Below are 15,918 nucleotides of genomic sequence, written 5' to 3' on the forward strand. Positions count from 1 at the left end.
AACTATACACAAACATCAAAGCCATTCACCGACAGCACAAGACATCAGGTGTAAAGACATTTCCTCTGGAGTTATTTCCTTCACTATCCCTGTCCCATCCAGCAGTACAACTTCTTCTTCTTCTTGCGGATGCTTTTGGTCTGAACTGGCAGGAGTTAAGCTGACCTTTGTGTACCTTTGTGTACCTTTGTGCACGGCAGGATGCGCTGCCCCTTAAAGAAGACCCTTTTTTTTGTCTGACCAATTAAACATGGTTCAGCAGGCCCATCTGCACCATGTGATGCTGAGTACAAGAGCACATGTTTCTGGCCGTTCTTGCTGAATAAATGAACTTTGGGTATTGTCCTCGTTCCTTTAAATAAGTGTCCTGACGTCCTGGGGCAATAAATGCACTCTGTATATTTTTAAATAGAAAACATGGACTTTCCCCGAGGGCTGTGCTTTCCTAGGTTTAACGCTGCGAGGATGCATCATTTGTGCAAATACGGTTAGCTTTGCCTGTGAGTTTGCTCCACTCATGCAATGCAAATGGACTTGGAACTTCATTGTTGTGGGTTCTTTTCATTGATACTGATTTTTTCTGCTGGCCGCAATATCACAAAAAATAATCCTGAACACGGTCGACAAACTAATGTCAAAAAACCTGCATGAACTGTACATAATATCTCATATTACATTACATGTTACTTGTTAGACACCGTTATCCAAAGCGACTTACATACTCAATACTGTGGACAATCCCCACAGGAGCAATTTGGGGTGAAGTGTCTCAGGGACACAACGACATGCCAACTGCAGTGGGGTTCGAACTTGTGCTCCCCTGATACGAACACAAACGCACTAATCCACTGCGCCACACGCCTCCCTCATATACTGTATACACACAAAAAACAGCTAGCCCATGAAGTAAAAGGCCTTTCAAGTAAATTCCCTCCAAAAGATCCAACAAAAATGTATAAATAAGAATCCAGTTAAAGTAAACTAAACAACATTTTAAAACATCAACTTTAAATATCCAAAAAGAGCTAACAGTGCAATTCTAATTTGAATATAAAAAATAAATAAATAAAATAAAGTATAAATGTGCTGTACAATAAGAAGAAAAACACAATCAATATTTGTTAAAAAATATAGGAAATCTGGACGAAGCTTCTCAAAAAATACAACTACAAAAAAAGTTGTTCTGATAATTGACGACACCATACAATAATACTTTATTGGTAGATCAAGTCTGAAATTGTTCTTCCATTACAGCAGCTCCATTTGCAACATCAACATGACACATTTGTAAGACAAGATACGAGGGAACAGCCATTTCACTTTACATCACAAGACCCTCTACACATCTGATCGTGGATTTATCTCTGTATTGAATCTATAGGACTGACTGGTGCACAAAAGAATGCTTCTGTCTAACCACATTAAATCCTGGGAGCCTGTATCTGTGATTTGATGGTAACAATTCATTTTCGCTGTTCAGGACATGGTTGGGGTCAGGGATAATGTTGTTTGCCTGCCTCAACATGTCATTGTTGTAGGTTTTTCTCTCTAAGGTTGACCTTCATTCAATCTTTGAGCAGATTTTCGACTGGCGGAGCAGTGTGTCTTTAAAGTGGTGGACAGAGACTTGTACCATGTGGTATTGCAGTACTGGTGAACTATCAGAATCATACATGTAAAAAACAGAAGAAGAATTTGTCTGCCCTGAAAGACCTAAGGCGGCAGAGACAAATGAATGATTTGATTTAAGAAATGTCCAAAACACGATACAATGGAATGTTAAAAAGAACCCATTTCAGTTCACCGTATGAACCTCCACAAAGTATCTTTCTACAGGAAGAAGCAGTGAAGTGTGACAGCATTTATTCTCCAACACGGCTTATACCGAGATGCTGTTTCACATGTGCATCCACAAAGAGCATCTCCCTTTAAAGAAATCAAACTAATGGAGTCCTCTGTGACTCACAGTAAAAAATCATTTGAAATCAGGCTGATTCACATACACAAGTCTGGTTTACATAAATAAATACGCCCTGGCTGCATGTCTTGCTAAATGGATTGCACCTATTACCCGCAGACCTGCCACTTCCTCCTGATTTACATGACCCATAATATGGGGTTTGAATGGCGGTGCCCCCTTGCCGTGCAGAAGAGCACTTTACCGGGGAGTAATAATCTCTTTAGATCTTGTGTGAGATGCTGCTGGCCGTGTAGTACAGAGTGTAGCGTAAAACGTGAAAGCTTTTTGAATTGACTGAGCATGAGAGATGGAGCTTCAGTAATTATTGAAAGAGACAGAATGTAGAGAAAGCAAATGGACCTGATGCTGTGGCGCGGACACACGTTGCACAACACCACTTAAACAGGAGGCATAGAGTATGAGAGGGTTGCTTTTTTGCTCTCTATCACATCACTGTGAACATTTAAAACAAATGTATACGCTTGAAATCATATCTTGCACGTGACTGTGGCATGATACATCTAATCTTACAAGAGTTGCCTGTGAATTGGCTCGAACAGGTCGCGTAAAGGTGAGCTGAGTCTGTGCACAGTTCATCCTTGGGATTTATCAGCAACACATTTGTCCTTTTTCACGCATCGTTGAACCGTATGTTACCTTAAGAACAAAATGACATCTTTGAATGTGAAGAGCTGTTGGTTTATAATCAGAACATGATGTATCTAGTCACATTTATACGTTCTATAGACATCTGTTTCTCTTTGTTATTGAACAATACTGAGCTACGGAGGCCAGGGGTGGCCATAGAGAGAAAGAGAAATCCATCAAGGCCACACTTGAAAAAATGTTCTGCACAGCATACAATTTGTCACTTAAATGTAATCAAATTGATCCCACCTTTTGATGAATTTGCCAGCACAAATTAAACATCACATAGTCTTGTCAGCGCACAAGCCCAAGTCATCCAGCTTGAGGCTCTGTACAGTAATAACTCTTTACTTTAAAATGAGCCTATTTATCAAGACATGCTGACAACACTTGCTCTGCGAGGGAATACTGCTAGTTAAAGGCAATAAACAAGGATATCGTGAGCAATATGCTGACTCGGAAAATGTTATTGACTTTATAGTTGGTCTATTGGAAGACCCTTTAAATCCTGCATGACTTACAATTGAATCAAACCTTCAACAATCAGAGAGCAACGTTATTTGCTGCATCGTCTAAAAGCCACGTCTTGTTTTGTAGGCTCATTTTGAAAGTAAGATTGCTGTCAGCGTTTATGCCACCAAATACATTGCCTTTCCTTTGATTGCTTCACAATAAAAGCCTCCCTGTGTTTTGCCAGTTGTATGTAGGTTAATTTTTCATTAACAGTACCGTAACACAGCTCTAATAAGGTTGTAGGACAGTAAAGTCAGTCGTGCGTAGGTAATGTGAATGGCTGACACTAAAAATGAAATTACAATTCATTAAATGGCTGTTGCAAAAAAAAGAAATGACGACCAAAGCTCTTTTATGCTCATAGTAATACTCCTCAATTATTGTTGTTTTCTCCTTAAAACAACACAACAATTAAGCTTTTCATTTATAATGTTCAGTTTTCTTGTTTATACTAAGCATCTGACAGGTCTGAGGAAACATAAAAAACATGACATATTCTCCACTTCAACGACTTTTAACTTTTCTTTTTAACATTGTTTTGACCTCCTAAGTGTTTTGACGCCTTGTTTTTCTCTCTTATTCAGACAGGATAACAGAGGTGAAGACAAACATCTACGTCACCAGCTTCGGACCAGTTTCAGACACAGACATGGTGAGAGCAGACATGCCTTTTCTTTAGTTTAAAGGGGCCCTATGATGCTCATTTTCAGGTTCATATTTGTATTTCATGTCTCTCCTGTGACATGTTTCCATGCTCTAATGTTCAAAAAGCTCTTTATTTTTCTCATACTGCCTGTGCTGCAGCACCTCTTTTCACCCTCTGTCTGAAACCAGAATCCAGTCTGCCCTAATTGGTTAGCTGGTTATCTGTTGTGATTGGTCAACCACTTAGAGATGTCCCGCACCTTAGCGTATCATGAAAATGTTTTTGAGCGCTAGCCAACAGAAGCGCAAGTGTTATATGGTGATATCACAATGTTAAAGAAGAAAACAAAGGAGTCCAATCAGGGCGTTTCAGTATGTGGGAGAGAAACTCCCTCAGGAGGGAACACTGATTTGAGCCTTAGCAGACCATTTACATGCACAGAAACCCTTATAACACACTACAGGAAAGGGAAACCCCAAGAAGCATAATAGGGCATAGTAGGTTTTCAGCCCTATGTTGGCTGTGGATAATATTCATACCTTACACAAAGAAAGAAAATATGCTTCTGCCTTATTTTTAGTATCATCACGGCTTTCCCTCATTTCATAATGTTCCAGTTCTCCACACCACAGCACCACGTATTTTCATCGGATGATTGTCTCCTTATACATTATTGAAAGTCTTCTTGTTATTCCAGTCACTCCTTTTTATTCATCCTGGGCTTTCCTGTTTATCATACTGACATGCGCCCATCCCTCACATCATATCATCAGCGTCCCTTCTGTTGTTGAAGACCCATTTCCCAAGTGATTGATCTATTGATTTAGCAGTTATGATGTTTGAGTTCAATGCAGTGGCCTCTGAGAGATATGTAAACTAGAGGGCACTCAGTTAAACATGAAACAGCACTTCTGTGGACCAGATCAAATATACAAAATATGAAAACGTTAAGACTTAGACATTCAAATGATCTCTTCGAGGAAATCCCAGGTCACCACCTACCCGAGGGTGATCCATACGCTACATTTCAGCCAAATGGTTCCTTCAAAAAATCTTGAAAACAAGCAGATGGACAGAGCTGACAAGGTGAAAACATCCTTCAATATCACTGGCAGAGGTGAGCAAGTTACCAATATGACAGAATGAGAACAAATATCTATGGGATATCTTATTTCATGTTTTAAAAAAAGTATAGAATTAGCAAAAATAAGGCACAAGGCTGATTACATATGATTTATTGCAGTTGTTAATATAACTGAAATATATTCTCCTTTGACCTGATTGATTTATTCAAATACTGTAAAGCAATTCATCTGATTGCTGCGGTGGCCTCAACAGATTTATAGGAGGACGACTGACAGCCAAAGCTTAAAAATGAAACAAGTAAAACAAGAAAACATCCTGCATTAGCTTCAAAAGAGCATTAGCTAAACAAAGAGGCCAAAGGTAACAAAGCAAATAAAAAAATATCTTTTGTCTTTATGCAGATTTATGCAGCAGAACGTACTAGGTGTGGTCTGTGTAGTGACCGTGCATTTAAGCATAAATCAATGTTATTACACGTCGGAAAGGGCAGGAGTCACAAGCAGTGAAGCGATCAGTTTTATCGGCTACAGTAAGTCAAGAGACGTTTTTTTATTGTCAACCAACCACATGAAAGAAAACAGATCTTGGAAGTGTTCTAATTTCCTGCACCGAGCCCTAAGACCTGCAATTATACAAACAGGCTATATTTAAATTATTTTTGAAAGGCTCGGTTTCTATAACAGTTATCAAATATTACTCAAATGGTTGGGGACTATCTCCAGACGTGGATTTATACAAACTTGGCCAGTGAGTGTAATGGCAGAATGATATGTTGGACGACTCAAGATAAACAACACCCGATGTTCACCATATCGAAGGGACATGTTGTCCCAGTGCAGTAGTGTGGCTAATTTGAGCCATTTCTGGAGCAAATTAGAGGTTAATACTTGTGAGGAGGATGTGAAATGCAAAAGCAACTGTAAATTATTTTAAAAATGTCATGAACTGTTTGTTTCCTGTTTTATTTTGAAAATCCTTCAGACACTGTATTATGTCTGTTTGTACTTCCTGTTTGTGTTGTTCCCCTCATGTTTGATTACCTGATTGTGTTTACCTGATGCCCCTTTGTTTTCTCTGCCTTCCCAAGCTGTGTCTTGTCCTGGTGATTACTCCTGCATGTATTTAAGTTCTGTCTTTCTGTCATTGTTTGTTGGATCCCTGTTTGCTGTGCATCAAAGAGTATTGGTCTGTTTGTTTAGCCTTGCCCTGCCTTGTATTATTTAGTAAGATCGTGAACGTCCTGCATTTGGGTCCAACCTTCATTGATCTCAAGTGACATAAACAAGTTGTTTTAAACAACTATCGAGCTTTAAAAACAACTTCCTGCTTCCATTTTACTGTGTTTACTTGACTGAGGGGAATTAATTTAACTTCTCAAAAATTGGCTGTAAATTATTTTCCTACACAGTTAGCTTGTTCTCAACTTGTCTGATTGACGGACAGCTGACATATATTTTCGCGTTACCATATCCCAAGTACTTTAAGAGTGTAGAATGTTATGATGACTAATACTAAAGCTGTCCATTACGACAAAAAGATGACAAACATTTTAATAAACCTTTACTGTAATTTATTGTGTAGACCCGCCCTTAAGTTTTGGTTTCAGTTGATCTAAATGTCAGAGGCCCTTTCAACTGTGACCAGAAAAATACACTCTGGAGGAATGTATCTCCCACTCAGTCTTTGCTCGCTGTGCGCTCAAATCGCACAGACACACACATTGGCTCTCACACAAACACATATTTCACAGTGCAGCGCTTTCTGCCCTAAATCCTCTCTTGTGTGTGTTTCTTTTTGACAACAGAGGATTGTAGGTCAAGGGGTTGTCTCGGCCTCAGAGCAAGCTTAGAAAACACCCTCTTAGAAAAGCTGAGGGGAACACAGAGACACAGGCCTCACCTTGATGGAGCTTTGATAAATAGGGAGAGCCATTCAGCGCCTGAGTTTTAAAGTGGCAGGTGTAGTCAGCATTTCTTAAGCAGAAAGTACTTGATGGAAAGTTACGGCATCAAAATGATTATTTACTCATGTATTCCCTACAGGAGTACACCATCGATGTCTTTTTCAGGCAAAGCTGGAAGGACGAGAGGTTGAAATTTAGCGGACCGATGAATATACTGCCGCTCAACAACCTGATGGCCAGTAAAATCTGGACTCCGGACACCTTCTTCCACAACGGGAAGAAGTCTGTGGCTCATAACATGACCATGCCCAATAAACTGCTGAGGATCAAAGATGATGGGACCCTGCTGTACACCATGAGGTAATTCAAGGAGCATGTCCAAAGAAAAAGCTACATATGTGTTTTAAAGGTATTTCTCGACTAGTAGGTGATATTCTTATAAGCCTTCTAGCCTTGAGGGAACTTATACCACTGTAATGTATTTACGCGTAATATAAACTAGTCTGGGACATTTCACCCTGTATCACCAAAAGTGAGTTTGTACTGTACTTAAATGAATAAACGTTAACGGCTGATTTTGTAATATTTGGACATAGCAAGGCAAGATCTTTCCCAACTTTTTTTGTACTTTGCTAACACGCTATGAGCTGTAGCTTAATATTCGTTTAACAAACTTTGAATGTTATCAGCCCATTAAAGGCAATTATCAGACACCTTCCCGGGAGTAGGTTTGTTACTTAACACATTCTTTAAGTAGGCTAAATATGTGACTAAGGTTGCTATATAAAACAACATTAGTAAAAGCAAGAGGGCAAGAATAATAGTTTATGAATATAGTAGCCCTCCCGTGAGTTATCCCATCACATCACATTAGCCCCGTTCAAAGACCTGAAATACCACTGTGAAATAACTACAGACTTCATGATAAACCCTTAATTAACTTAATTTGGTGTAATCTGCTAATACATTTTTAAATAAGGGCCATGCTGTACCATCTATTCATTGGATTAAAACGAATAATGAAACATTTGAAGAGGGTGCATATTGAGTGTACAGACATGAAAGTGGTCTCCATCCTCTCAGCAAACACTCTTTCACTTTGACGACCTACCTACTGTTCTTAGCATGTGCTAGCTTTATCCAAGCAATGCAGAATCAATGTTCAAATGTATTCTTCATGCTTCCATTTGTATGCCACTGATGCTATATTTGTTGTCAACATACCTTTCTTCATGAAAATCAATATGAATGAAAATCTATTGCAAGTTATTTTCACGATAATTGAATTTCTTATTCAAGCTAATGTCACGTCGACACACGTTTGTTTATTTGATTTCTGCTGCAGCACCTTGTTTACTTTGCTCTGCTGTTTACAGTCAAGATGAATTATTGTTTACTCCACGGCATTACAGATGGGAAGTGTCTTGAATAGTGCATGAGGCATATGAGTTTTCTTTTTTATTCGAGACCGTGCCTAATCTGTGCTGTTTACTTTTCATGCATTTGGAAAGTCTCTTTAATTTTCTGTGAATTGGATGCAGGTTAACTGTGCATGCAGAGTGCCCAATGCATCTGGAGGATTTCCCCATGGACTTTCATTCCTGTCCACTCAAATTTGGCAGCTGTGAGTACCTCTGATGATGATAGCGCCTTCGGGACCTTAAGTGAAAAACGATTTGCTTTTTTTCCTTCTTTTTTCTGCTCACTGGTTCTTTAGAAAGACAGCAGCCTAAGAACCGAGTGAAGCTGGATTGCATGGCTCACTTTTCCGGCATTAACCCTTCACATTTTCACTCAATATGCAGTAATTAAAAAGATACATAAAGATAGCTGCCAGATAAAGGACTGAGTGGGAATGTCACTGGGAGATATGGGTACAAATCTCATCCAAATACTTAATTTTTTCCAATTTATACCTTTTTTTTAATGTATATTTCATTTCCATGGCTTCTTTAAATTTGGATGAGGATTTTCGCTTTAAGCTGCTTTCAAAATATTGATCTAGAAACAAGGAATTGTAAAAGTATAATGTCCTATTTTCTGTACAACACCACAATCTGAAGCATGACATGATTGGCAGAATATTTCAATAATGTATATAAAAGGGAAAAAAAATCAGTTTTTCTGTTTCATCAGATATTCATAGGTTAGCTACAAGCTTTCAAATTCCATATTCAGTGTACGCTGTGTGACTGATTGAAAAGGGCAAATGCCACTGAGCATCAATTGCTTGTTGGCATTGTATGAATTCCATCTTCAGCCACAGAGAGATTTTTTTTCTCCCTACAGTATCCCTTATTTTCTAGAAACATAGCTTCAAACACAATGTAGTTGGGGCTTTTAATTTGGGTCAGTGAAATATTTCCTCGTAAAATCATCGATAGCTGCAGCTGCCCCACATTTATCCCCTACGGGTTTATCCCTCTTCTCTTTTTTTAGATGCCTATACAATCTCAGAAGTGACTTATGCTTGGACTCGAAATGCCTCCGACTCTGTCGTGGTGGAAGGAGAAAGCTCCCGCCTTAACCAGTACGACCTGCTTGGACAAACGGTCGGTCAAGAGACTATCAAATCGAGCACAGGTAAGCTATTATGGAGGTCTGAATCGTAAAAGTCTACAGGGAATGATACAATCCATCAATGCCTCCATCCTCTGCAGTAAATGCTCCTCAAGCTATAGAAAAACAAAGAAACCCTGGATTTGGTATTTAAAAATGCTTAAAGTGGACCTATCATGCTATATTTGAAACATATATTGTAGGGCCATACTTATATAAAGTATATAAATATATCTATTTTTTCAAAATACCAAACAGATCCTGCATTTTCGCCATGCCTCATTTCGCTCTATTTGCTCTATCCAGCCTGTTTTTGCAGGGGGCTGATTCTGTGAGCTGCAACTGACCACGCCCCCCTGCATGAGAGGGGAGTTGGCAGTTACTTTGGCATTAGGGCAGGGATATCTAGATACTTTCCAAGGTTTGACATAATGAATTGTGCTACTTTTAAAGCAAGCAACGATTTTTTCAAATCTGTAATCAAAAAGCTCCCCAAAAACACTATCGAAGCAGTTCCTGCCGTTGCTACGTTAGTTCAAACAGTAACAACGGACTATTTTCCTTAGCGGATGCATGTCAATTTAAATCAATACATACAACTATTTTTTAAATCAATAAAATCATTTTCTAAATCCATAAAAGCATTTCAATTAATATTGGTAGTCATGTCGTTACACGTGGCCATGTAATAAGCGGGATAATGTGCAGCGACCCGGTCATTATGGGGAAAAGAACACCGACAGGCTGATCAGGAGCCCGATGCGAAGCGGAGGGATCTAGATTGGCATGAAGGTGTCATTGTCGCTGCACATTATCCCTTACATATGATTATATACAGTCATTATTCATTTGTTCAAAGCAGGAGGCGCAAACGCTTGCATCGGGGAGGGAGAAAAAGAGCCACAGCGGACAATAAACAGAAGGGCAACCATGATAACCATGCAAGGGAAGTCTTCTTCGCTGCTTTTGTGGCAAACTACAGCGCCACTTACAGGCCTGGCATACGTACTACAGCGTCTCCAGCGCTTTCGAGCAGCAATGGCCGGCCGTGGCCCAACCTCTAATTCCCCTGATAGGTAGAGAATTGACCAATAGAGTGGCAAAGTCACGCCCATCAACTTCCGGTCCATGGGATCTTATTTCGGAAAAATAATGTATTGAAGTCAATGGAGAGAGAAATCTTATCTTTCGATCCCGTTTGAATTGTGCCATGAATTACACATACGATGCTTGTCAATCTTAAAAAATCATTTCCATGTCAAAAAAGTCACAGTTTGTCGTAAAACTGTTGAAATATAAGACTATGAAAATTGTGCAACTAGAAAGACTACAAATCCCAGAGTCGCGTAAGTGATGTCACCATTGTTTTCCTCCACTAAGAGATAGGATCAGCGCCATATATATATAATCTATCTATATGGCGCTGGCTAAAATAAGATAACTTTAACAAGATGCCTGTGTGCTTAGTACCAGGTTGTTACCATACCGGCAATGGGTCTTGCTCGTTCTTTCGCTTCCCGTCTGATGAAAGGACTAGGAGTGGCTGGATCAAGTTAGCTACCTAGCTAGTAGCTAGCACGTTAGTTAGCATTACAGCCTTGTAATTTTTATTAGCCAATATGAAGTAACATTAAGTAACCCAAAATGTTAAACAGTAAGAGTAGTAGTCATATTTCGTGAACCCTTTGAAGAGTACTGTCACCGGTGTGATAATACACAATTTAAGCCCGGGGGAGAAATGCTAACGCTAACGCTAGCATCGGCGATCGCCGATCTTTTCTACTTCATGCTATCTGTACAAATGGTTGACATTAAACATTAAAAAGACCAGGCAGTTCAGAGACAATCAAAGGAAGGCAGGCAGGCAGCTTTGCATGACATTCTTCTGGACGTGTTTCCTTGTAGTGATAGTGAGGGTAGTCAATCGTTTTGTTGACAAGACAGTAGTGACGGTCATCTTGGTGACATGTGTTGTTATGCGAGACCAGAGATGCAGTTCATTGAGCGTTTCACACAAACAAATGTGTTACTTCACATTTTTACGACACATTTTTTTTTTTTTGACTTGCAAAATTATCTTTTAAATTGACAAACATCATATGTGTAATTCGTGGCACAATTCAAACGGGAACGAAAGATAATCTTTCTCTCTCCATTGACTTCAATACATAATTTTTTCGAAATAAGGTCCCATGGAGCTCCCCCGGAAGGGGAGGGACTTCGCCACAATATAGCCAGCGTCACCGTCCTGACGTCAGGACAGTGTTCAAATCTGGATCAGTCTGTATCAGATCCGTTACAGCCCCTTTTTTAGAGATTTGGGTATGGAGGAAAATAGAGAGGGGTGTGTTTTCTGACACTTGGTGAGTTCCCTGGAACACCGGGGACACATATTCATGTATAAAAGACGTACAAAAGTGCATTTTGCATGATAGGTCCCCTTTAAATGTAGCCACATTACTAAAACAGTCCAGGTTACTACATAGTTGCCAGCTGGCATTCAATAAATTCAAACCACAGTGTGAAATGAACATAGTTACAGTAAAGGGACAGGGCAGATGTAAGGCAAATGCACTAAGTCAGCTTAACATGAAAAATACAAAGGCAAGCCCACGTTTAAAGGGCCCTATTATGATGTATGTTTTTTCCCTTTCCTGTTGTGTGTAATAACAGTTTTTTTGGATGTAAATGGTCCACAAAGGCTAAAATCCCGGCGGGGGAGTTTCTCCCCCCCGCCGAAAACGCCTCCATTGAGCTCTTTTGTTTACTTCCCTGACATAGTGACATCACCATGTAACACTTGGGCTTCTATTGGCTAGTGCTCCAACACATTTTACATGGTAGGCTAAGGGAAGGGACAGGCGGTTGACCAATCTGAGACTGGGCTCTAGTTTTGGTTTCTGGTTCAGGTGAAAAGAGGTGCATGAACCTGAAAATGAGCAAAATGTAACCCCTTTAATAAAAATCAAATAAGTGTGCATCCCTAGTAAAAATATAAAATAGGAATTAATAGCAGCCTTATAAAAGTGTGTAAACGAGATATTTAATAGCTTAACACCCTTTAGCAAATTTTGCTAACAACACTTAGCTTAAAACTGTGATGATATACTGTATGCTTTGAGCTGCTTCTTTATTATCTCACTGTGAAATTCAATCTTTGAGAAATGTGTGTTTGATTGGGTGGATGTAAAACTTTTCCACCTCTTCCATGTCAGTCTAGCTCGCTGTGAAACGCTTATAAAGTTTTGTTTTTTGTCACCCACTTTCAGCGGCTTGAAAAACGCAGAGAAACATTTGATTTAGCTCTGACACACATTTTAAAAATGGGATTTTGCAGGTTTGAATTCCCTACTTTGTTCTGTATTTTGTAAATCTTAATTTAGTTTGGCCTGGAGACCTGACAGGTGAGCTGCTGCTGCTGCTGCTGCTGCTGCTGCTGCTGCTGCTGCTGCTGCTGCTGCTGCTGCTGCTGCTGCTGCTGCTGCTGCTGCTGCTGCTGCTGCTGCTGCTGCTGCTGGGACAACCCCGTTACACTTTATAACCCCCACTTTGGAGAACAAACAGTGGCAGACCTTTAAATGCAGTACAGTTTCTCTGGATGGATTTCAAATGGATGATAAATAAAGAACTAGACGACAGATGTTGATACAAAATTAGACATAAGGGAGCGCAGCTGCCTGTTGTAGCTGTCAGAGACACTAAGAGAGGAGCTCCAAGAGAAAAGTGAAGCTGCTGGGTTCTTCTGTGATTTAAGTGTCTTACGTCGTTCGGTGCCCAAAGACACAGAAATGTCTCACAAAAGTGCAGTGATGCTTGAAATGACAAAGAAAATCTATGTTCTGGTGCCCGGGAAGTGAATGAGTCGATGTACATTGAAAATGTGGCATTTCACTCAAATGGACCTGCAGGAGACATTAGCGAGTGAATCCAACAGCGACAAGCTCGTTAGTGGACGGGGTAATTAACTCTGGTGAGGTCTGGAGCTATAAAACATGGACTTGAAGAAAAATGCAGTAGATAAAAAGGGAGTAAGAAATGTTGTTAGGCCTTTAATTTACTTACTTATAAAATACAAAAGCAAAAATGTAAGGAACCGAGTAAACAGGGATTTTTTCTTCTTAAATGTAAACAGTCAGTATGCATTCCCAGATTTTTTTTTCCTTCTATCATGTGGACACTACATTTTTCGTTGGTTACAGAATTTTTCGCTTTAAAAAGCACAATAGCACATTACGGGGCAATTTCACAAAAGGATTGCAAGGCAAGTTAAATGGTCAAAACCTCTTCCTTCAAGTGTTCTTTTTACAGATTTAAGGGGAAGTTGTGTAAAAAACAGCTTGAAAAAGCTTTGAGTAGTCAAGGAATCCACCAGACGTTGTCTTGAATAATTATTGGCTCTGTTAGGGGCCTGTACAAAAATAGAAATACACTCTATCCTAGACAATCAGATGTCTCATTTAACATTTATAATTCAACAAGGACATTGTTTTAAGTGAAAAAACAAAACAATGGACACAAATACATCAAACAGGCTATAGTGTAGAAGAAATAAATAATGAGGGCTAAAAATAGGACTAACAGATTTCATGCAAACATATCAATGCCAAGAAAGGGGGCAAGAACTGGAGTGTGCATACACAAATCTTAACGTGTGGCTGTGTGTGTGAGGGTGAGATGGACACCATTGCTGTCCAGAGAGTAGACATTGAGAGGAAATAGCTTGAACAATGAAATAAAATAAATTGTGTTAAATTAATTGGCTTTGAGTCCAGACTTGAGGCTTCTTCCCTAGGGATTAGAGGTGGTTGGCAGCTGTTTGCCTTTACATGCTGGGAGTGACAAGGGATGTGACACCCAGTGACGGGAGATGATATGATGGCAGTAAGCAAATTACAGAGGAAGGCAATCATGTGATAAAAATATAAAACGGTTGTCTAATATGTCAGATCTTTACTGCTTAAGAGAAGAAATATATCATCTACCTTGCACTGTTCAGGTTCCATGTTTTAAGCTTCATTCTGTCATAAAATGGAAATGCTGCAACATGGTGCTACTGTCAGAAAGGCTCCCTGCTGTGGCAATACAGTACGTTGCAGCAGAATGAAATACTTAGCACATTGATAAATAACATGCAGGGACCAGTGCAAATAATCCCCCAGTGGTTATTAACTTAGAAATAAACGCCCTCAGGGCTGCGCACAAGCAGAGCAGAACCAAAGCAGGTGGAGGCTGAGTGGAGCAGCAGGAACAGCAGCAGGAACACGTCAGCATGCACACTGGATGTGGATGTGAAAGTGAGGCTCTCTGAATAGGTGCCAGAACTGTGCAGCGACATGTGATTACAGAAAATGACGCCTGGCTTGGTCATGTTAGAATTACCTAATTTTGCAATGTTATTCTTCATCACAAGGCCAAAGCTAAACAAATGTTAAAGGGGCCTTATGATGCTCATCAAGCCTAGCATCTGTATCGTTTGAAGGGGGGAATTCCTCCGTAGGGCTGCTCACGACTTGTAGTGGCTCAGTAGAAATCTCCTGACTTCACCGCAAATGAAGAACCTCGGATTCTACTGATTTTATTACCCACAATTCATTGCAATACAGAGTTCACTTTATGAGATTTCCAAACAAATGTGTAATACTGTATTAAAGCATTACTTGAATCTGATCGGAAATACATGATTGTAGAATGTTCCCACGGCAACGGATGAAACAGTTTTCGGGCTTGTCTATCAGCGGATTTTATAGCCTGACACCCTCGCGGTCCCCAAGTCCACAGGGTGCCATTTGCATTCAGCCGACACGTGCAACCTGTGAAACGTTGTCATTAGGAGAATTTAGAGCCAAATTAGAATTATATTAGTCTACCAATCTAACCTGTCAGGCTCCTCATAAAGGGATGGGCCAGGTCGCCACTGGTTTGTTATACAGAGAGCAAGGCCTTGATGAGCCTTAAAACCAGTTTATTCCAGAAATGTTTCTCAAAGTAAATGGTGGTAGATGGATTCCTTGAGAATCATGACCAAACATCCTTTAAAACAGGTTTTGAAGGGTGGGTGAAGGTGATGAAAAGATCTGAAAAGCATGCACGATTCTCTGTCACTGAGCGACAGCACTGATCTAATTTTAGCAATACTACTTAAGAAAACATGATGAGAGAAGCTTTTGAAAAACAAAACAGTTCCTGAAGGACCATGATACCGTTGATCATAATAATGGTGAGAAATGTGTGGGCGTGCTATAATTACCAGGAGACTAGTGTTGTAATCCCTGGTGTATGCAAACATTACTGCACAACATATTTTAAAAGCGGGGTATCTTTTTGGATTGGTGAATGTGTTTTATTCTACTTCTAATTCAGACAGTTTTGTCAGTTTGGTAAATAAGAGCAGAAACTTCAAATCTGCTTTGAAAAATGACAGAGGTGTGGACTGGAGTCACATGGCTTTGACTACAGTCAGACTGAAGCCACACATTTGATGACATTTGACTTAATCACAAAAGGCTTGCAACTCAAGTTGGACTTAAAGACCAATAACTCAAGACTTCAGTTTCACTTGTGCCTTTTCAATTGAAAATACTTGGTAGCTTCCCCAAAAGCCCA

The 15,918-nt window shown here is 39.8% G+C and overlaps 1 protein-coding gene across 2 annotated transcripts in view; it reads left to right on the forward strand.

Moving 5' to 3' along the window:
• gabra2b (gamma-aminobutyric acid type A receptor subunit alpha2b) overlaps positions 1 to 15,918 on the forward strand; it is a 37,408-nt gene that overhangs the window by 11,211 nt on the left and 10,279 nt on the right. For both annotated transcript variants that reach the window (XM_079667814.1, XM_079667815.1), the window contains 4 exons: positions 3,706 to 3,773; positions 6,896 to 7,116; positions 8,298 to 8,380; positions 9,196 to 9,339. In XM_079667814.1, the coding sequence (XP_079523940.1) occupies positions 3,706 to 3,773; positions 6,896 to 7,116; positions 8,298 to 8,380; positions 9,196 to 9,339 (516 nt within the window). The remainder of the gene's footprint in view (positions 1 to 3,705; positions 3,774 to 6,895; positions 7,117 to 8,297; positions 8,381 to 9,195; positions 9,340 to 15,918) is intronic.

The sequence above is a fragment of the Notothenia rossii genome (assembly GCF_949606895.1).
Source record: "Notothenia rossii genome assembly, chromosome: 3".
Lineage (NCBI taxonomy): Eukaryota > Metazoa > Chordata > Actinopteri > Perciformes > Nototheniidae > Notothenia > Notothenia rossii.